Consider the following 21,742-nt stretch of genomic DNA (forward strand, 5'->3'; position numbering starts at 1 on the left):
TGTGTGTTTAACAACTGTTAGTTGTAGGTAGCTGGTCCCAGAATGATTGGGTTTTAAACTGGAAAAAAATGTGTTTGGAACTCTTTCCTGTGTACAAAATACTGTATGTCATTTTCAAGGTACAAAAACATGTCAAAGCACAGCGTAAAGTCCTTCTTTCTTATAACACAAGATAAGGCCAGAAGGTTTTCAGTTACAATTCCACTTGCTGTCTCACCAAAAACTGCTGAGGAGACAGTTTGGGAGATTTAATCAAACACAACCATCTGGACGCAAAATAAAAGTTCTGTATCAATTAGATTGATTGTAGCTCCAATTGCCAAATCAGTAAATTAAAACAAAGCTAGATTCACAAGTTCAAAGTCAGGGTCACATTTAATTTCAAAACTTATCAAATAAATTCATACAAATGTTAAGAATGGATAGTGGTAGTAAATGCACTTGGTACAAATTCATCAAGGGAGAGCAAAACAGTCATATTGTTGGGTGACGCTAACAGACGGGAGGAGAGGTCTTTCGCTGCTCTTGTACTAGTGAACTCCTGAAAAGTACATTGGCAATTATAGTCATGTGATCCAGCAGCTTCTTTAGCTAATTTTGATTCCCTTCCTCAGCTTCTCGATGTGCTTGTGGTGAAACCAGGAGAGAGGACACAACAGGAGAAATGTTTCAACCCGACACTGAAATGTCTCATAGCTGTCTGGCTTTGTTGAACTTGTGTGTGTTGGGCTTAAATCGTTTTATAACTACTGAAAACCGCTCGTGAAGTTAACATGTTTCAACTTATTTTGTATCCGCAGATGTTTTTTTTTTAAGGACAGGCCAAAGAAAACTCACTGCAATGATTCTTCATTCAGTAATACACGTGAGATGTTGATATGCACAGACAAGATGGGAAGCGTTTGTTTCTGATGGTAAATGAACTTTGAACCTGAGATCTGTCTGAGAGAAGGGTGCCAGGAGTGAAACCTCCTGAAAAAACAAACTGGTGTGCATCATAATGAGGCCACTAAAATCGACTGAAATACAAAACTCCAGACATCCTGAAAATGTTGGCTGCAAAAAGGACTTTACTGCAGTTTTAATACGTTGTTTTTAAAACCAGCATTTGCAACTTCTCTGCGTTTTACATTGAATCAAATGGACTGAACGGGTGAACAGTGACCCCACCTTTTGTGCAACAACAACAAAAATACACAGGTAGGTATCTCTCTCCCCTTTAAAAATCAGATCAGGGGCAAATGATTAAAAAGAAAAAAAAACATCTGTACAGTACTTTTTAACAAAGTCATGAAATACAGGATTTTCTGGCTAACGCAGTCCTGTGTGTGAGACGCTGCATGTGTTGTGTGTGTGAGCCTTGGTCATACTGACGCCATGGCTTCTGAAGGTTTGAGTCCTGCTCCTCTGGATCCGAGCCTCATTACTGCTGAGTTTTCATCCTGGTACTTCTTGTCACCTCCCTTTTCTCTTAACAGTTGTTTAATTCTTCCATGTCGCCTGAATCCTTCTACCCCTAAGTGAACAGTTCTGTGGCAGGGCGGCACACACTCTACTTCAGCCAGTCAAGCTTTTCTATCACTATGACGGCTAGTCCTGCTAGCCTGACTGGCCCGCTCAACAGTTCATACGCTGGCTGGTTGTGTTCTGGCCTCCTCTGTCTCTGGAGCTCATTGGTTCCTGTTCGAGAAGGATGGAGGGGAGAGTTCAAAATGAGGACATGTGAGGGGTCCCGTGGGCTTCCTGTAGTACCGCAGCTTCCTCGCTACTGTTGCTATAGCAACAGGGCAGAGTTGGGAACCGCCTTGGCACTGTTATTTCCACTGCAGCCTCTCTGGTCGGTACTTACGATGGTGGATGAAAACAGGAAGGTTGTTCGGAAGGAGGTCAGAACTGGGAGAGCAGGACAGTGAAAGAGGAGTTTGGAAAGGGTCAATGAGTTTCTCCTCAGGAGAAAGAAAGGAGAGTTTGTTGTCTCCGAGAGGAGGCTGTCGGTGAAAGGAAGAGGTAAAATCATCGGGTGGGGGAACAGATCTGTCTCTTTCCAAAAGAGGAGCTCTCCATCTCCTTCACTGAGGGAGAAAAGAGGAGCAAAGATCAGGAGGGACTGAGTGAGGAGGGAGCTTGTCTTTGTGTGTCTCCTCGATGAGACTGACAGGTGGCACAAGCTGGCCAAGGACCAATGAGACGACCAGAGGAGGGAGGATGGGAGGGACTTATTGTCCATCCACTGCGACCAAACAGAGGACAGGTAACCTTAAGAGCTCAGACGGGGCCGCTTCCTGGGAGCCTGCTCTTCCTCTTCATCTTCCTCCTCTTCATCCTCATCGTCAGGGTAGTCCACCAAACCAACCAGGGCAGTCTAAGAGAAACAACAAAGATTAACAGAAAGGCCCACATACCAAACACAGACAACGTAAAATGTTAGCATTTTAAACACAGTAACATTTCTCAATACTCGTTTTCTGCTTGTGCCATCGGTGCATCATGATTAGTCATCATTTCTACACGAGGAAAAAGTTATTTTGCTACTCAGGTGAGTTTAGTAAATGACCGGATTAAAAGACAGTGATCCTGGACTACTTGTATAGATGTATTACCTTCACTACTGGTGTGGCAGGAAGAGCGACGGTTTTGACGGAGGAAGTTGAACTGTTGTTTGGAGTGACAGCTGGTGAGGAAGGAGGGATAACAGCAGCTTTCCCATTATTGTTGGCACCATTGGCTCCGTTGGCAGCTCCTGGGATTGGGAACAGGGATTGTAAATATCAAACTTGAAGCAAACTGGGAGGAAAATTTCAATGAAGACACAGTGATACCTGAGCAGCTTACCTTTTTTGGCTTCCATGTACTTGCCGTAGCTGTCGGTAAAGTCATCCTCCATGCGGCTCTTTTCCACAGCCTCTCCATCATCGTCATCGTCGTCGTCATTGAACCACAGCTCCTCATCCTCGTCCAACGACCGTGCGTCTCTGCGATATCTACAGGGGGATAAAAATTGATGTTTTTAAAAAAGGTCATAGCAACATCACATAAATAGGATAAAGATCCTAACACTGATTTGATCTATGTGTTTCATCAGTCTACTGACCTGTTGAGTCTCTGACTTTGCCGGTCCTTTTCCTGCTCGTACCGGCCTTTCAGGCCTTTGAAAGTCTGGACGTACTCAATGGATTCAAGTGCTTCGTAGAAGTTATCCACAATGTGAGCTATGAGAGACTTGATGTCCTCCTGGAAACAAGAGAAATGGTGGAAAAATTACAAAAAAAAAAATCAGCTTTAGATAAACAAACACTACATTAATTTACAGCTTCCAGTTGAGAGTTTGGTTTGTGTACACACCACTTTAATGAACTCAAAGAGCTCTATGATGGCTGAGTTGAGGAGGTTATATCGGGTGCCGTTGTCCAGCAGGGCGTTGATAACAGGCTCAAACAGGTTCCCTTTGATGATGTAGCGGTTGTAGTACTCATCCTTCAGACCGATGATCCTCCGCATGAAACGCAGGGCACCTTAAAAAAAAGGGGGAAAAAATTGTAAAGCTATGCTGCGTTTAAACACTTGAACATTAAACTAAACTAAATGTTTTTTCAATCTGTATACTATTTTCATAGGAGGTTTATTTGTATAGGAACAAGTATGACGCAAGTAAATCGATGCCACACACTACAGCATTTATAGCCTTGGCTAATTTACAATGCCCATCCCTAGATGGGCCAACAACAATAAAACAGATAACAATACAGGACACAAAATATCCTATAATAAAACTTGATGTAAAACAGGGAGCACAAAATCAGACATGACTACAAGACTGAGCCCTCTTCAAAAACTGTTTCAGTTTGAGTTTCAAATGCTCCCAGTCAGGGTCCAGTTTGAGCTCTGCAGGTAAGGCATTCCACATATTGATCCCCTGAACAGAAAAGCGCTTCGTCCAAGTTTACGTAAGGGCGCATTACAATCTTAGATCGCTCATTAGATGCTCCACGAGTTACAGAGCCAGATACTCTCAGTGGAACCACGAGGTCACCAAGCACCTGAGCAGCCTGATGATTTAAGCATTTATGGACGAGTTTAAGATGAGCAAATTTAATAACTTAATTTAATTTAGAGAGCGAAAGACAAAGCAGAACAAAAGTGTGTGTGGGACTTACAAAGGGCGAGGAAGGTGTGTTTGGAGTTCATGAGCACCAGCACTCTCCTGAGCAGGTCTTTGTTCATGATGTAGGTCTTGATGTGATAGGTGTGATGCTCCACACAGAAGGTCAGGAGCTCCAGGATCAGTGCCAGCAGCTGAGCTGTCTGGAAGTTGTCTACACAAAATAAACAACAAAGCTACTTCAAACCAGGAGGCAACACGTTTTCAACATTTCCAAAGCGTACAGTCCAGCTATTCTCCAAAACATACACCAGATGGTCTTTAGTTATTTAATTTAAAGCAGGTTCACAATCCTAGAATATACAATTATAGATAATAGTCACAGTCACATTTAGTATAGTTTTAGTTTTATGCATGCACCATATAAAGGTTAAAATAATTGACAAAAATATATAAGTAATAGTTTATATCGAGTTATGCACCTGGACAGACTGGGTTGATCTTGGTTGAACCCTCCTGCAGATCTGAAAGGCCATAACACAGAACACTCAGTCTTATTTTTTCAACTCTTACAAAGTCTGAAACTTTTGGCAAAGGCCTCTCTGTCCCCAGCTCACCTTTTGAGCTTTTGTCATGTGCAGTGTTGGCCAGCAGAGGAGCAGTCAGGACATGCATGCAGTACTTGTAGAAGAAACTCAGGAATTCTGTCTTCTCCGTTTTCTTAAAGGGAAACAAATGACAAGAATGAGACCGGCTGATGTTTTACAGAAACAAAAAGGTTTGCACTTCTCTGGTTGGCAACAGTGTGTGATTCAATTGGGAAAATGAATTGAAAAGTTAGGTTTAACAGCAATTCAGTCACATTGTCTATAGCCAGTCTCAATTAATCTTCTTGTGTATTTTTGTTGTGCTCACATTGGTGGAAGCAAGCATGTTCTCGGGGTCTATGAGCGTCCTGAGCAGACCCATCAGCTGGACAGCTCCTCCTAACTCTGGGTCAGAGTCACAGATCATCTGCTTGATCACAACATTTATCAACAACACGTCCTGTAAACACAGAAAAAGAAGATACGGTCACATTTTATTTCATTTTTAACGTGAGATTGAGGAGCATAGTTCCAATTCGGTATTTGGAGTAAACCTCAATTACTAGGAACTTGGGGAGGGACTACTTAAAGCTTTGTGTTCACATGAATTGTATGCAGGCTTAATGTAGCAAATAACTTAAGGATTGTTTGTGCATCACTCAGTATACACATTTTTACACACATAGTAACCAACTTACAATACTAGTGCGGAATTTAAACTCCCTGCTGTTTTAAAGCAGCAAGCATGCTTTTTTTTACTGTTGGTTTAGATGCTTACGTCGTCTGTCTGCTGTGGCTCCTGCATCACAAACTCCCTGACCATGGAAGGGCTGAATTCCACCAGGTAAGAAAAGATGTCCGTAGCTGCCGCCCTCACCTGCAGGTCATCCATTCCCTGATCGGGAGAAAATTAAAAGTCAGACACTGTCGCTACACTTTGGGTACATTAAAGCAAAGATCATAGATATTCACTTCCATGCAACGTTCGGAACGTACCATGACTATTTCAAGAGCGGGTAAAATGCCTAGATTTGCCAGAGTTTTGAAGAAAGCGTCCCTGTTTTGCGGCTGCAACGTTTGTGAAAAAGCACAGAATTCCTTGACAAAGTTCACCTGAGGAGCAGAGGAGAACAGCACAATGCAAATGTTTGAGCATTTGACACATAAGAGCACAACAGTCCAAGGCCAGTAACAAAAAGCATTGTTTCATTAGTGATATTGAATAACAGTGGGATCATTAATTTCTGGTACAGCCTCAAACACAGCGATCTTTTCCAACCTGAGATGCAACACACCAACTGAATGGACTAATAGAACTAATTATCTCCCAAGCTGCTGTATTAAAAACCAACAGACTAAAAGGTAATTCAAACCATAAACCTTGCAAAAGAAACAGGATCACACACAGCAGTGAATGCATTTCACAAGAACAGTAATACCTTCACATTTCTTTCTCACAGCAATGAAAGCCAACATCACAATACCACCCAACAGTTCCAAAACATTATCACATAACCTGGCCATGAGATTTGACAACTTACAAGCTCTCTCCTTTTACTGTCCTCTGTGGCTTCATCTGTGAGCTGTGCGAAGACCTCCGTTAGGAATTTCTCATCCTCCTATAGCACGGGAATAACAGGGTTAAGAAATCAAGATGCAAAAGAAACACAATGGGAATACAAAAATTAATCCTGGACAGTTTGTTTTAAACAACAAGAATCAAGGAATAAAAAAGTGTGCTATTCCAAAAACAGTTGGGGAACCCATTATACAGACAGCCATAAAATACACTTGACTTGAAGTTGATGTAAGGTTGTTTGCACCATAAAATTATTGTAAAGTGACACATTACTCGTCTTCCTCACAATATTAAAATGCAATTTCAAGCAATATAATGGACCTTAACTCATTCACTGAATTACTTTTCAAAGTTTTTGTTTATCATTTTATTTTTTCAATGTGTCAATCTTCACATTACATAACATGATGCAAAGACGCATCTTTAACTAATGGACATAAATACATATTAGAAAGTCTTCTGAGCAGCCATATGCATAGGTTTAATGACAAGTTCGGGCATAAAATCACAATCCTCGTCTGTTTCAATCTTTAAGATTGAAGTTGCTGTACATAAATAAATCTTACTTGGACAATCAGACAAAAATGTTTACCACATTGTTTACATTTCATGATTAAACACATTTAAAGTCGAGGTGAAATGAAAAATGGCATTTTAATCCTTTTAGATCACATCCCCGGTAATATTGTGCATCTATTTGACAATATAGGCCAAAAAAAATACAGAAAATCAATTTCTTCGTATTCTTTTACGAATTCGTATTCTATTCGGCAAAACTACATTTCACGCATGCTTACGTAAGTTAGCACCAAACAATTTCAACCAATCAATCTGCTACATTTAGCCTCAGAGCACCAAGAACGCTCGGTCAGTTAGCTAGCTACTGCGCTGTGGAGAACGTCTGTCTACGCCCACTTCAAATCAAATCCCTCTAATGATATGTCCCGCGTGCACGTCCTGTTTCACTCGGAAATACGTCACGATACGAAAGCTAGATACTCTCGAAATGCCGTTTCAGCTCGACTTTAATGATGGCAAAGCATGTGTTGTTTTTTATCATCAAGTATGAGCTGTCGAATCTGCAAACAATGAGAGGGCGGGTTCTCTTGTACTTTTTAAACTACTTTCAGTCAATTGATTCAAATGTAGGAAAACTGTAGCTGCAACATGTTCAACTGCCAATAGTTAGGTATAGAAACAATGACCACTAGATTAATTGTATAAGAATAATACAATAAGCTGGATTCACCTGGTTAGGATCCTTACCTGCAACATACTGACAATCTCCACCTTGTTGAAGAAGATGAAGGAGGTGAGTGTGGACAGGAAGTTCTCCTCAAAAACAGAAGGTGTGGGCAGGATGATGTCCTGGATGTACTGCACCCGGTACGTCTGGTGGATCTTCTGCCGCAGCTCTGAGTCCGTGATAGGGATCACCTCCTTAAACTTTGCTGTCTTGGTCAAGAATTCCCGATGCCGTTTGGGCTGCACCTGCGCTGGGTCATACTCAAGGCAGCCCACCACATCCATGATACAGTCATCGGAGAACATCACCTCAAAGAGGGCGGCTTTATTGAGGAACAAGACACCTCGGACAATCTCATAGAGATGATGTAGACCTTCCCTGTTGTCCAGGTCCTCACATACTCTAAATAGACCCAGGAGTTTCTTGATGTAGCCCTCACTCATCAGGGCCAGAGCTAGTTTTTCTCTCCGGATTGGCGAAGACAGAACAGAGGTGACCAGGTCAGCGATCTCCTCCAAACGACTTAGCTCGCAAGGAGGGAGCTCCACCAGGTGGCTTGTCTCTGGAATCTCCTCAAAGCGCTCCTCCTCCGACTCATCAATAGGGTCCTGGGTGATGTCAAGGGCAGGGTCCTTGCCTTGAACCTTAAATTCAAAAAAATTGTAGACATGAAGAGAAGAATTAAACCAAAAGTACCAACGTGCTGCCTCTTTTCTTTTGAGGTAGCGCCAAAACAATCTCAGTACCAGCAAACTGGCAACTCTGCTATTCATGTTCTCCCCAGTAAACAAATGTTTATAAAGAATGCACAAAATTTGGTAAAACTTTGTTGACTTTACCTGGCAAATCTTCTCCCAGATCTCATCACAGCCAACCTTTTCCTGGAAACTTAGGGCAAGGTCATAATTATCTGCTTCCGACCAAACAATCAGTGTGTCCTGAAAGAAGGAGACAGATACCCAAGCTGAACACAAAAATATCAACATATTCACAGTACACATCAAAACATGGCTGCATGCACACGTCACATTCACTATGGACGCTGTGAAGAGTTTGTGGTTTCCAGGGATTACATCAGAAACTGATTTCCATTGTCTACATCGAAACATTGTTGCGATTATTGGCCAGCAACAAGTATCAGTGTTGAAATATTTCAATTATGATCACACATTCACATTTTGAGAATACTGATCATTTGTTTTAAACAGGTTAACATGTTCATGGCCTTTGCTGGTCCAGATTTAAAATGATCTGATCTTACCTGTTGTTTCTGATATGCAGTGTTGGGGCTGATCTTCGACTCCAATAGTAGTGATCCTTAAACACACAGACTTGAGTAACTTTTCATTTCCATGCTAGTGTGATTAAACACAACAAATAAACGATCATTTAACCAGATCTAAAAGGTTATCGTGGTTTAATCTGCCCGGCAGAGAGCATGTGAAACTTACTAGACATTGTGAAATGATGAACAAAACAATGTTGCAAAAGTTAAACTTACAAAATTAGGGGGTTTAACCCACCTCTAGCCCTTACCAATTGTGTGTTTTTATTCTCTTTGCATGCACACATAATAATTTACTTTCCAGAGCAAAAACAAGTTTAGACGTTTCAGACTCTGAAGGCCCCCCGTGCTAACATCACGTCTCCTGCTGAAGCAGCGAGCCTGCTAGTCCGCTAGCCCCAGCTATTCATTAAATGACTGCCCTTTATATTAGGAAAATGTCAATATTGGCTGCTCAAAGAGTGTGAAACCATCGGTTCAAAATGATGCAGTAAAGTCAAAGAAGTCCGCCCAATTAGTGAACCAAGTGAAGATAGTCACCATTGAGGCTTTCTATCCGAACAACCGGGAGCTCGCATGCTAACGCTAGCCTCAGTAACGTCAATGTGGCTTTGCTAACTGTGAACTTACCGTCTGATTCGGCTCGGACTAAAAGCGATATTCCCTTCAACCGTTCAACAAAGATAGACGACACGTGGCCGGTACCCCGATCGTCCCACTGACGGTCTTCATTCAGCGTATAAACTTTCACTCGCCGCCGAGTGTCCGAAGACATGGTGAACCGAGTCCGTGCTAGCAGGCTAGCTGGCTGCTAACAAGCTATCACCTCAACCCGTCTGGTGTTTTCTACCCTCGACCTGTTAACTTTGTTCCCACCCGCATGTTATAAAACATGCACGTCTAAGTAATGTTCACAACAGCAGTAACATTTACTGGTCGCTATTTCATAAACACATTACGTTCACGATGTAAAAGAACCCAACAGGAGGCCTAATATCAAACAGTAAAATTAACAGAGAACACAACAACTCTAACGGCCTTCTCGCTAACGTCCACAGGCCGCCATCTTGTAATCCGATCTTGTGTTCTTTTTCTTCTTCGACGTCAATCAAGCGCTAACGGCCGCGGGGTCTCCTCCTCCGAGCCAAATCATCCAATGGCAAAGCCGCAGCGCCAAAAGTGACATGCGCCACCTACAGGCGAGAACAGTAATAGCAGCAGCAGTCACCTGCAGATTTCATAATGTAGACACAACAGCTATTTCTTTAAGCCTTTCTTGATAAATAGCTATTAAAATACCACACAATATTCACTACTAGATTAAAACAAAGAAATTATTGTGACAACACTGTTACAACCAGATTTTACTGGGGAAAAAGCAGACACATTCACAAGTTTTAATGATCTTATTATAGTAATTTCTAAAGAACTACAACCAGAAAGCTGGACATGTGCAGCTGGACCAAAGGGTGGAAAATTCTAATATCATCTCCCTTGTCTTCCTGAGGCTGAGTGTTATTCAAGTCCAGTTCCAAAGTTTATTCGATTAATCACGGATGGGACATTAGAGTCATACAGCGTACCACAGCAGCAGCTCCTGGCATTGTTATTTCCACATTTCCTGAGCCTCAGGACTGTGCTTCTCCTAGATCAAAGAGGCTTTCTCTTCATCATCAAATGATTTAGGGGCCTACCGGCTAAGTTTGCACATATCAAACAGGAGCAACTGTGATGAGGCCCTTGTGTATGTCCCCATTGAAGCCACAGAAACAGGAATAACGGTGGCTATGTATAAAGTCAGCCTTAATACTCATAATCACGGCGTAAAACAAATCTCTAGGGTCAATGGGAGACTCCTTCAAACCATATCAAAGCACAAGTTTTGTAACAATTTATCACATCTTACATTTTTTCCAATAGATGTTGATTATGTTGCTATTTACTTCATCATATCTTGTAACCTCTGCTTTATAGTCTAAAACCCAACTAACTAGTTTTCATTGGTTTTATTGAACATTTTCTCTAAGACTACAATTTATGTAAATTCTTTGATTTTTTTTGAACAACTTCTGACAGCTGACTGTTGCCATGAATTAAAGTCAGGTTCTTTATGTGTGCATGTTTGCTTGAAATGGTTGTAGATATTATCCCACAAAGCAACCAGAAACTGTTTTATTCACAAATGATTCACATAGACTGTAGATAAAACACAAAAAGGGATTATTAAAAAAAATAATAATCATGCACCTTAGCTTTTTTGTCCACATCTTGATAATGGCATCTTACAAGACATGCTGGCGAATTTACATCAAATATAGAAACTCATACCACAGGAGGCAGCATTATCACACATGTAAGGAAACCACTGTGTCTGTTGGGTAGAAGCTGCTGGAAGCTTTCAATGCTAGCTGAGGTGGAATATCAGAAAAGTAGAGACAATAAAAAGGTTACTTGAAATAAAACAGATATATAATTGTATAAATATGTGTCTCCTGCTCATTTCTATCCAAGTGTTCATCTGTATCCATCGATACAAAGTTCAAAGATAGCAGGGCGCTGTAAGTGATGAGCTGCAGTTCACTCCAGTGCATCCATACCAACCACTGTACAGCACTGTTTTAGTTTGTTGACGCTCTTGGTTCTGGTAGATTTCTTAACAGGACTGTTTGTATCAAAATCCCCTCTGGAAGCAAAGCCAGATGCCAGCCTGTTGTGTTGTGTCACAAATCACTGCCGGTCGTGTGGCTGTTGCCGGAACCTATGGAGATGCTCTGTTTCTCACTCATCGTCTTGATGAGAGTCGCTGCAGGAGACTGGAGCACCTTCCGTGAAAGTCTCATCCTGCCGTCTGTCGGGTCCCGTCCAAAGTACTTGACCTGTTAGCATAAGAGATCATAAGTAAGAATGTAAACACAGGTAACGGCTTCTGACATCACAATCTGCAGTTTCTGACACGTACCTGTATCTGCTGTCCCACCTCTAAACCCAAAGCACTCGGATGTTTGATCTAAAAGAGGAAAATACAAAGAAATTAGTAGAAGCCTGGACACAGAGGCAAACAGGATGCAGAGGCTAATTTACTGACCCGTTTGTGGTCCAGTTGTGAGTTGTGTAGCAGGACGGCACTCATGTTGGGATACAGTTTCACCATCACACCGATGTCCCTACAGGCAGAGCAAGTCTCTTTAAGACAGTTTGAACCCAAAAGATCTGATCTATCCATAATTAGATTTTATAGTGGGATTATTCTCCAGAATAGCAAGTTTAAACTGAGTGCTAACATCTGCAATCAAATCCTGTTTAACATTCAAGAGCTTAATGTGTTGGTGTACCTGATCTCAAGGATGGTGGCGGTGTAGATAGCACCAAACTCCAGCTGCTGCTCTTGCTGCAACACAAAACACAAATACATGTATCCTCTTTTTTACGCACATATTGTACATGTGCAGCCATGATTCTACATAAAACACATACCATCCAACATCAGCTTTACTTAAATATGCAGTTTAATAACCTACAAGTGGTGTAAACTCACATCATCTTTGCAGATTTCAGTGATGAATTCCTGGGCTTCATGCATGGCTCCTGGTGTCGGAGCGAACACAGAAAACGTCTCCTCGTCCACCTGACTTATTGTCACACCTGAAGAAGAAAAAAACAAAATTAAGTTTTAGACTGGAAAAAAAGAAAACCAAAGTTTTCATGTTTATGTTTGACTTTCTGATTCAGTGAAACGTGTATTTTAATAACATGTTACCTGTTTGAGCTTGTAGCCTGCGAAGGTTGTAGCCCCCTGGACCGACGAAGCGTGCACGTTTGGAAACAGGCACCCGGACATTTTCTGCAGACAGAATAAAACTCTCCAACATTAGTTATCAATACACAGAAAAATGTGCCAAAAGTTGTGTGAGCATTCTTGTGGAAGCCAAGTATTAATGTAAATTGATGAATTGACCTATATATACATCTACATTGACCAGCAGAAGTGCAGATGTTAAACATGCATGCCCTTCTTTCTTTTAAATACAAATACAACACAAAACTTACCAAGGACAGGTCCATTATCTTTCTTTGTCTCTTTGGGTTTTGCTAAACATTTGTTCATGATGCCCAAGATTTCCCTTTTTGCAGCTGGAATATAATCAAATTGAAACACAAGTTATTAATTCCACAAAAAATATCTTCACACTTGATTATTTAATAGAAATTGTTCAGTTTCACTGCCACATTAGGTAACTGTACCTGTGCCCTGTTGGATCGCTTCCATGACCAACTTCAGAGGCAAACCTGGGATCTTCACATCAGCCTGGGGGTTAAATAGAGGTGTGTAAAATATGGACCAAAGGAACTTAAAATAGCTTTAAGAGCAAAGCTGTTACTGTATGGGCATGGTGCATTAGTAGAACCTCTAAAGAATAAAATGCCACTAAAAATGAACAAAATATGGTTTTTATTTTAGATAAGTATCTTAAAATAAATAAAAAACTTTATGGAAATCCTACATTAAGGCTATAAATCCATACCTGGTCTCCTTTTTAATGTTTCACACAGAATCATATCATATTTACACAACACTGAAAATGGGTGAGGTAAAATATATCTATGAAAAACAGATGTATTAAAGACACTTGTTATGAGTAAACAGAAATTACCTGTAAAGCAGTGATGCCCTTGTTTGTTCCCGCCAGTTTGAAGTCCATGTCTCCTAGGTAGTCCTCTATTCCCTGTGGAGGAAATAATAATCAGCTCAAGTTCAACATCAATGTAATTAAGCAGGGATATTAGTAATGAACTGTTGAAGGTTTTACCCTTTCTTCCACTCAGTGGTAAAAAATGGTAGATTACACACTAGCGACAGTCACCACAACAGTTCTATATATTTACCAGGATATCAGTCAGTAATCTGTAATTTTGGATCTCAGTGGGTTTCTCTGGGTTGGCCTTGGAGATGAGACCGATTGCTACACCTGCCACAGCAGAAGTGATGGGCACACCTGGGAGAAACAGATTTGGGGATGTTTAGCTACAATTTATCACACACCAATTGTGAACAGAAATAGTAATATGTTTTAGGTTATATTGGTATTAGCAGAGTAAGAGTAAAGTAAAAGGTAATAAATATTATTTGATGCCTTCTCACTATGCTATAGTACCTGCGTCCATTAAAGCAAGGCTGCCTCCACATGCTGAAGCCATGGAGGAGGATCCTGAAAGATAAGGAAGAGGTAGGAACAGGGAGAGGAGGGAAAAATAACTATTAGGCAGACATTGTTACGTCACGCTCCTGTCTGAGGAATCCTGCCAGCAATGAACCTTAAAATCTGCGCCTCCACTCTCACCGTTTGACTCCAGCACCTCAGCAGTGACCCTGATGGTGAAAGGGAAGTCTTTGGGAATGACTGGTCTCAGGGCTTTCTCAGCTAGTGCTCCTGGAAATGAAAAAAAAAACATAAACAAAAACAAACACAGATTTTTGTCATTAAGATTCTTTATGGGATTGATTGGTTGGAAGACGCTGAATGCAAGTAAAAGATGTTACTGTAAACACAAACCATGTCCAAGCTCTCTTCTGTTGCTGCCTCCAATCTTTCCTATCTCATTGGTTGCATATGGAGGGAACTGAAAGTAAAGGTTCATTTAAAGCTCAATGTGAAAACTAAATGATACAGAATCATACATCTAATAATATTCTGTATGATAATTCAAAGATGAACACAGGATTTTACTCACTTCATAATGCAGCATGAAGTTTTTGTCCTTGATGCCACTGCAGAACACAAATTAATGGTTGAATTGTCTTTACGGCTAATTTCGGCATTGAGACAGGACTTGAGAGGTTAAGGGCCTCCGCAATCAGAAGTCTTTTGATCATGTAAACAGTATGAATGTTACCTCAAAGCTGAGGTGATAACATCTGCTTTGACGCTGGACTCCAGTGAATCAAACGTGACACTGCACAGCACCTGCAGGAAGAGGACGAGGACTGAGACTAAAGCGCCATTTTCACAATAAAAATCTGATTTCAGAACAAAGAACTCATCTGTCACCATCCTCCAATTTTATGCATTGTCAATCCCACTCAGTTTTGTTTTTCTAAATTGCATAAACAACCCTAAATAGCCCTCCACCTATCTCGGCCATTACATTTAGGCAGAATGTATCTTTCAAATGAAGCTTCTTTGGTGCTCCTGCCGTCCTGTGCCCACCTGTGTTTGTCCTCTCTGGAACAGAGCCGAGCCGTGCAGAGGTTTGAAGAGGTCTACATCGCAAGAAATGTTCCTTAAAGCAGTCAACTCCCTCCCGTCACATCTACAACATGTAAAATCAAAACATGTTTTCATCCCTTACAAAGGCAAATGATGCATCATGGGAATATACATTCACAACACCATGGACAGTGCTTACCTCTTGTACTCATTAAGCACTAAATTTCGGAAGATTTCTTTGCTCACAGTGTTGAAGGATTCAATGATTTCAAAGTGCTCAGCTTGAGGGAATCTTTCTACACAGGGAAGACATCGATTGACACTGTTCAGCTGACAAATTAAGCACACTGATTCTATTCATGCAACATACAATACTAGATGATATCTACCTTTTAGATTCTCTTCAGTTTCTAGTCGAACTTTGTTGATAGCTTCATCTCTTGAAATCTAAGACAACATTTTGATAAGATTATTATCTATAGATGAGGCAATCTTCTGAAATACACAACACACAACATTATCATATCACAGAGGAGAGAAACATCGGTTGCTCTAGCTGACAGAACAACAGACAACGCCTTCTATCACAAGCTCATGGGGATGTTTTTATCCCGTCTTTGCGAACATTCGAACAGACACAGATAACTTTGAAAAAGCATACGAAGGACAAGCGTCAAATTTACCTTATCGTGGGTGTAATCAGTAAAAACCGCATAGATGCTCTCTGAAGCTAATCTGCAAGGAAGAAAGAAACAAAAAAAAACAAGTCAAAAACCCAGGTCACCCAGTTGAGAGAAATATAGGTCAGATCCTGTTTATAAAAGTATCCAGTATTAGAGGTTTACCAATTAGTGATTAATGTCCGCATTTCAGTCATTTAGAGGCTTATTATAAACTATGAAAGAGAGTTTAATGACTGTTCTTACTGCCGAACATGTTCCACCATGTCAGTCGGGGCTGAGAACATCCTGACCGGGGTGCGCTTGGTGACCTTCTGTTCTCGCACCATCTGCTGGATGGCCAGTATGATCTGCTGGGTGTGTTTGACTCCCACCTTCACAGCATGGCAAAAGTCCTGCTGCAGCATGTTCTCAGCCGACGCCTCGATCATCACTGACAGACAGAGAAGCACGTTAAAGAAGAATTGAGCGCCATCATCAGAGAGATAATTGCAGATGACGAGGACACAAAAGTTATACTTGTATTATGTGGTGTAACAATAAAAGTAGCTTTATATCTTATTACATTTATAAGCAATTTAGATTAGAGAAAATAATTCATAAAGTCTGATGTGTAACTAAATTATAAATCATAATAAGTGTGTGTTTCCACTGGCAGTGTTTGCTTACTTACCCACTTGACTGCTGGGAGCTCCAGCTATGATCATGTTCAGAGTGCTGGAACTCATCTCAGCCCTGGTGGGGTTGATTACCATGTCTCCATCTACCATGCCCACACGCACAGCACCTATAAAAACACACGAGTGCAGGCTAGATTTTAAAAAGTGTATCATCAAAGTGATAACAATAATATCACAAGAAATGAAAGTAAACAGCCATGTGAAAAACAGAGTTTCAGTACAATAAATCAAAATGTGTAACTAGGCCTAAGCCCCTCCTCACCTATGGGTCCATTCCAGGGGATGTCAGACAAGGCCAGAGCAGCAGAAGCTTTAATGAAAGAAAATGTTGTTTCAGATGAGGATCTAAAAAAACTACGCTCTGTGAAAAAACAAAGACGGCTGAGACTGAACTTACCTGCGTTAATAGCCAGCACATCTGGATCATTGACACCATCCACTGCCAGCAGGTTACAAAGGATCTTCACACATAAACACACAAAACGTTGGAGGCGGATACACATTCATATCCTATTTATCTGTAGCAAGCTAGAGAAAAACGTTTAATAAACACTGGTGTAAACAATTTCAGTTTGAACTGACCTGTGTGTCATAGAAGTAACCAGGAGGGAACAGCGGCCTAATGGACCTGTCTGAGCACATGAGGAGAAACATGAGGAACTGTTATTCAAAGTACTCAAGACAGACATAGACAGTACGACATCAGTACTCAGACCTGTTACACAACATGTAAACATATAACAAGGCTCATTCTTTTCCACTCACCTATGAGTCTGCTGGTGAGGATCTCGTTGTCTGTAGTGCCCAGCTCTCGCCTCAAATAGTTAGTGGGGATTCGACCGGCAGCAGCTGCTTTCTGTCTATAGTCCACCTGTCAATCAAAGAAGACATTCAAACTCTTGCCCTGATGCAGTTCTGTGCTTAAGGCATTTGACATTACAAAAGATGTGTTAATACACTATATACGATCACAGTCTAAAAACAAAAGGCAGGTTGGGATTTTTACTGTAACATTAGAAAACATACCACAAGAGGCATGAACTGTGATGGAGAAGGTTTGGTTTTGCTCACAGCAGTCACCATCACAGAGGTCTCTCCCAGCTGAAAAAAAGGGATGGAACAGTTTAACCAAAATATATAAAAACAGCAGCTCAAAATGGACAGATTTTCTGTACCTGTACTACAGCAGACCCATCAGCAAATCTAGCAAATCTCCCTGAAGAGATCTCAAGTTTCCTGAAAAATAAAAGAACACATTAAAATGTCTGAGATGCAAGGCCACTGTCATATTTACATGCAGTAATTCTGTGTCCAGGATACCAACACATTTTAGATTTCCTGTTCTGTGTCTGCATGTGTCAAAGTGAGGATGCTAAAGCAGCGTGTAGACTTTAGCTGCGATAACAGACACCATTAAAAGTCTAGAAAAAAACCATGCCTTGCTCATTAACACTTAGTGGAAGTGAATGGACGCTGGGAATGTCAACTCACTTTTCCCCAAGGTCCACTCCCAGGCTGCGTGGATTTGCGTGGCTGCTGTAAACACTCTGGTGACATAGACGGACATGAAGGCGGGCAAACGAATGCCCCAGCCGGAGCAAATACCTCATATTTAAAGGCCACGAAAACAAAACAAGAAAAGATTACAGTCAGAGCCTTAACAGTTGCGATATGCGCATGGGGGCTTCCATGTCAGTTCGTCACATGTACGGAATTACGTTGCAGAGCCGTGTGTTCTGATTGGACCAGCTGAGGTAAGGTGTTACATCAAATGTGTCCGTACATAACAGCGGCACACAACAGTTCAGTTTTAGCTGTCTTTCAAATATTAGTTGATTTGCTTCCTTTTTTATCTCTAATTAACAACTTTTTAAACATCTATCTATCTTTTTTATCACGAATAATTATGGTGAATTAATGTAGCATTTAAAAAATGGTACGAGTTTGTGTTTAGTGGTCCCGTTGGAGAAAAGGAACTTTATACAAGTTGCCCAATTGTCATAGGGTCATGCTGTATTTCTCAAATTAAAGCAACTTTAGTAAATACAATACGTACAGGCAACATAACCAAATTGCACTTTTAAAACAATGTGGTTCTAAAAGCAGACGAGTGTATTAGCAACATTCAGTTAGCCTCAAATATGCAATTACAACTCATTGCCGCTAGATGTCAGGTTTGGCTAATCATATTATATCATATCATCTTTTAGCTTTTTTAATATTTGTAACATACTGATCAACCAGCTCTCTGTCATAATAAAGCACTATACAGTATACAGAAATATAAAATAATTAGTATAAATAATGTTCATTTTTCAATACTTTTGTATTAGTTAATATGATAAACCACAACCTACGTTTAATATATACTTTACAAAACCATCAAGGGCCTACTTATTGTGATTAATAGTACATCAGATAGAGAACCCAGTGGGTCTATATGTTTTTAGTATTGTCCAAAGGTTCCTCTGCTCAAGTCAGCTATCCTGACGATTAAACTAAAAAATGAAAACTAAAATATTTCTGATAAAATGGATTCAAGACACTCCAACTGACAGTTAGTTTGTCTGTCAGGAAAATCAAAAAGTCTGTAAATCCTCCTGTAAGCTTTCCAGTTAAAGTGCCCTCCAGTCGGTCTGTGAACCAACTCACTAACAGTGGGGCTGCTGCAGTTGTTATGGCAACAGATGAGTGTTAACAGCATCTCTAACACTATCTGGATTACTTTTGCACAGGCACACACACACAAACACACGCACACACTCCAGCTAATTGCAGGGAGGAATAGCAGGGTTTCACACTAACACACGCATTAAAAAACACAAGCACTGCACATTCCTGTTATTACAGAGGTTTCTACCAGTAGGATGTTGTTTCCATGGCTCCAGGACACATTGAGATCTCATTATTACCAAGCAGAGCCATGGTCTATTAGTGCGTAATGGACCAGTCAGTGTTTTGCGGTACACTACAAGGATCATGAACAGCTCAGTGCAGGATGCTGTGTTGCTTTGTGTCGAAGAGGCTTTTCAGAGAATCTTCTTGTTAAAATGTCGATGAAAAATCATTGAAATCAATTAGTTATTTGTCAGCTGTCAACCTTTATATCAATCAATTTGTCAACAGTCATCGAGTCAGTCTGTGACCCCTGAAAATAATTAGTTGTCATTACGTTTAGGAGTGTCAGATGGAAAATCAACTTTGGTGTGTATTTTTGTGTCACATCAGGACCCAAAAGCTTTTATACTTTTCTGATTTTTCTGCTGCAGTGTTTGAGGAGGTGACAATCGGCCAGCCTGCACGAGAGCTGTACTGATCTCTGTTACACACACATGAACACACACACACACACAAGCAGATTTTGCAGGATTTTCAGCGGGGGTGAGCTTTTTCTGGCTCTTTGGCACCCAGACATAACTGTGTCTTTAAAGGGAGATTATCTGTCATCCTAAACATCCACTGACAGCCTCAATAACAACACTTTGTTCTGTGTGGAAACCGGTGACACATTTTCTATAAAAAATGACTAACTACTTTTGCAGTATTGTAATTAATTCAAAAAGAATTCAATCAACAATAATGCTGCCTGTTTTCATTCTTCTTCTGTGGTTGAAAGACATTTATCCCGTACGTCACTGGAGAGCCAGTAATTTGATCCATCCTCCTCCGGCTCATATTGACTTGCAAAAGCTTGAGGGTACCCTGTTTAGACAGCTCATAACGACTTGCATTGTCAGTGCATGATTTCCTTTGTCACATGTGTGGTAATTATATTAAGGTACATGGCAAGGGTTCACCTAATAAGGTTCTCCTCTCTCATAGCTAAATATAGCGTAGAGCACATCGAAATACCTTCATGTTCTTTCTTTCTTTTTTGCATCGAGGGAAAAATATTTTATTTTACCAACTTAAAATGAATCCAGGGACTATTTTGTGTCTGTTATGTATTATGTTGCCAAGAAACAAGAAGTGGAATCAGCACTCCATATGCTTCAATTGCAGGAGAGCACTGACAGTTTAAAGCTCCCATAATGAATTAACTTCACAGCATCAGTGTAATGATTGTTCGTGTGCAGACTATATGGATTTCAGTGATTATTCATAGGTCAGAAGGTAATTGTCAAAGCCTGTATTACACATGCAGAACAACAAGCTAATGCAGTGTTAATCACTCAAATCAGAGTACAGCTCCTATGTACAAAGCCTATTTAAAACATAAAAAAAGAAACAGTCAGAGGAACAATCTTCACACAGCAGACATTTCCTTAACAAAACCAAGTGATTAAAATTTCTTTCATTCCAACTCTGACCCCTGCTTTCCTAAATATTGGCTCCCTGCTGTCTTGTTGATCTAAAAAGCCTCTCAGACTGGGGGCAGATAGAGTGATTTAAAGCCTTAAGGCCTTGAGTGCAAAGAGCTGATTACTTTTTTGGTCTCAAGGCTTGAATCCAGAGTGGCCATTAATTCTGGAGAACATCAGATTCTGATGTGACCCATATTGAGTACAACCATGTGGAAAGACACATTTCAGATGGAGAAAAGAGAATTGATGAAGACACTTATTTTAAAGGGATGCATCAGAATCAAACACACGTCTTTATTGCTCTGTAATGTTATGCAGTGAGGCTTTGACTATGCATCAGGAGTCCTGATCAGTCACACTGCAGATCTGAATTGATTTCCCATAGCAGCACTACAGGATGGTGACAGACAGAGACAGAGTGGACGGTCGGAGTGACCTCCACAGGGGAGCTAGAGGTCAGACCTTTAAATCATTTAGCCAATCTAAAGAGGCAGGTGTAATGTTTGATGATCTATGTGAACACATTTACATATTTGTTTGGTTTTGGTACCCAGATTACCTTATTTTAAACATGATATTTCAAAATAAAAGTCCACTTGACCTTATATATCAGCCTATGAAGGAGCGGTAACAACTGGCTTGCGTAACGGTGGTTAGGTCTAGGTTAAGTTTTGTTCAAAGCAAGATTTCTGTAACCACTGACCTTTCATCCATTCTCTATACCGCTTATCCTGTTCAGGGTCGCGGCGGGCTGGAGCCTATCCATGTCATTGGGTGAGAGACGGAGTACACCCTGGACTGATCACCAGTCAATCACAGGGCTGACACGTAGAGACAGACAACCTTTCACGCTCACATTCACACCTACGGGCAGTTTAGAGTCACTAATGAACCTAACGAGCATGTCTTCGGACTCCACACAGAAAGGCCCCCTGTGTCCAAACCGGGATTCAAACCAGGGACATTCTAGCCCTACCGTGTAGCCCACCACTGCCCAGATTACCATTAAATTAATAAATGTGGTTAAATTCAAGCCTTTTATCAAGCAAGTCAGTGTGACGTAACGCAGGCCAGGC

The 21,742-nt window shown here is 40.8% G+C and overlaps 2 protein-coding genes across 2 annotated transcripts; both read right to left on the minus strand.

Annotated features, from left to right (window-relative positions):
• Nucleotides 1–356: 356 nt before the first annotated feature.
• Nucleotides 357–9,856, minus strand: ppp4r3b (protein phosphatase 4, regulatory subunit 3B). Its single transcript, XM_069658299.1, has 16 exons — nt 9,427–9,856; nt 8,773–8,828; nt 8,351–8,449; nt 7,532–8,155; nt 6,228–6,305; nt 5,683–5,799; nt 5,465–5,581; nt 5,015–5,146; nt 4,717–4,819; nt 4,582–4,623; nt 4,155–4,313; nt 3,343–3,512; nt 3,092–3,231; nt 2,833–2,981; nt 2,601–2,740; nt 357–2,362 (listed from the first exon to the last, which is right to left on the minus strand). Exons 1-16 carry the CDS (start codon nt 9,569–9,571, stop codon nt 2,258–2,260), a joined length of 2,376 nt encoding a protein of 791 aa, XP_069514400.1. The 5' UTR covers nt 9,572–9,856; the 3' UTR covers nt 357–2,257.
• A 1,098-nt stretch (nt 9,857–10,954) lies between these two features.
• Nucleotides 10,955–18,048, minus strand: pnpt1 (polyribonucleotide nucleotidyltransferase 1, mitochondrial). Its single transcript, XM_069658570.1, has 28 exons — nt 17,854–18,048; nt 17,538–17,598; nt 17,389–17,463; nt 17,128–17,233; nt 16,945–16,994; nt 16,760–16,823; nt 16,625–16,672; nt 16,356–16,469; nt 15,929–16,115; nt 15,686–15,737; nt 15,392–15,449; nt 15,202–15,298; nt 15,003–15,105; nt 14,689–14,759; nt 14,527–14,563; nt 14,349–14,415; nt 14,136–14,225; nt 13,950–14,003; nt 13,681–13,790; nt 13,449–13,520; nt 13,039–13,102; nt 12,844–12,927; nt 12,554–12,637; nt 12,332–12,438; nt 12,129–12,184; nt 11,882–11,960; nt 11,756–11,803; nt 10,955–11,672 (listed from the first exon to the last, which is right to left on the minus strand). Exons 1-28 carry the CDS (start codon nt 17,970–17,972, stop codon nt 11,517–11,519), a joined length of 2,313 nt encoding a protein of 770 aa, XP_069514671.1. The 5' UTR covers nt 17,973–18,048; the 3' UTR covers nt 10,955–11,516.
• Between the last annotated feature and the right edge of the window lie 3,694 nt (nt 18,049–21,742).

This window comes from Semicossyphus pulcher, unplaced genomic scaffold (assembly GCF_022749685.1).
Source record: "Semicossyphus pulcher isolate SPU_LCO1_2020_fin unplaced genomic scaffold, fSemPul1.0.p SCAF_12, whole genome shotgun sequence".
NCBI lineage: Eukaryota > Metazoa > Chordata > Actinopteri > Labriformes > Labridae > Semicossyphus > Semicossyphus pulcher.

Excerpts from the sequence above, each read along its gene's own strand:
- ppp4r3b (XM_069658299.1), bottom strand. The coding sequence starts at position 9,571 with ATGTCTTCGGACACTCGGCGGCGAGTGAAAGTTTATACGCTGAATGAA. Across the intron at positions 8,829-9,426 it reads AGTCCGAGCCGAATCAGACG|GATCACTACTATTGGAGTCG; the intron begins GTAAGTTCACAG and ends TGTGTGTTTAAG. Across the intron at positions 3,232-3,342 it reads TCTTTGAGTTCATTAAAGTG|GAGGACATCAAGTCTCTCAT; the intron begins GTGTGTACACAA and ends TCTTGTTTCCAG.
- pnpt1 (XM_069658570.1), bottom strand. The coding sequence starts at position 17,972 with ATGAGGTATTTGCTCCGGCTGGGGCATTCGTTTGCCCGCCTTCATGTC. Across the intron at positions 16,995-17,127 it reads CCTCACCAGCAGACTCATAG|ACAGGTCCATTAGGCCGCTG; the intron begins GTGAGTGGAAAA and ends TCATGTGCTCAG. Across the intron at positions 11,961-12,128 it reads GCCACCATCCTTGAGATCAG|GGACATCGGTGTGATGGTGA; the intron begins GTACACCAACAC and ends CTCTGCCTGTAG.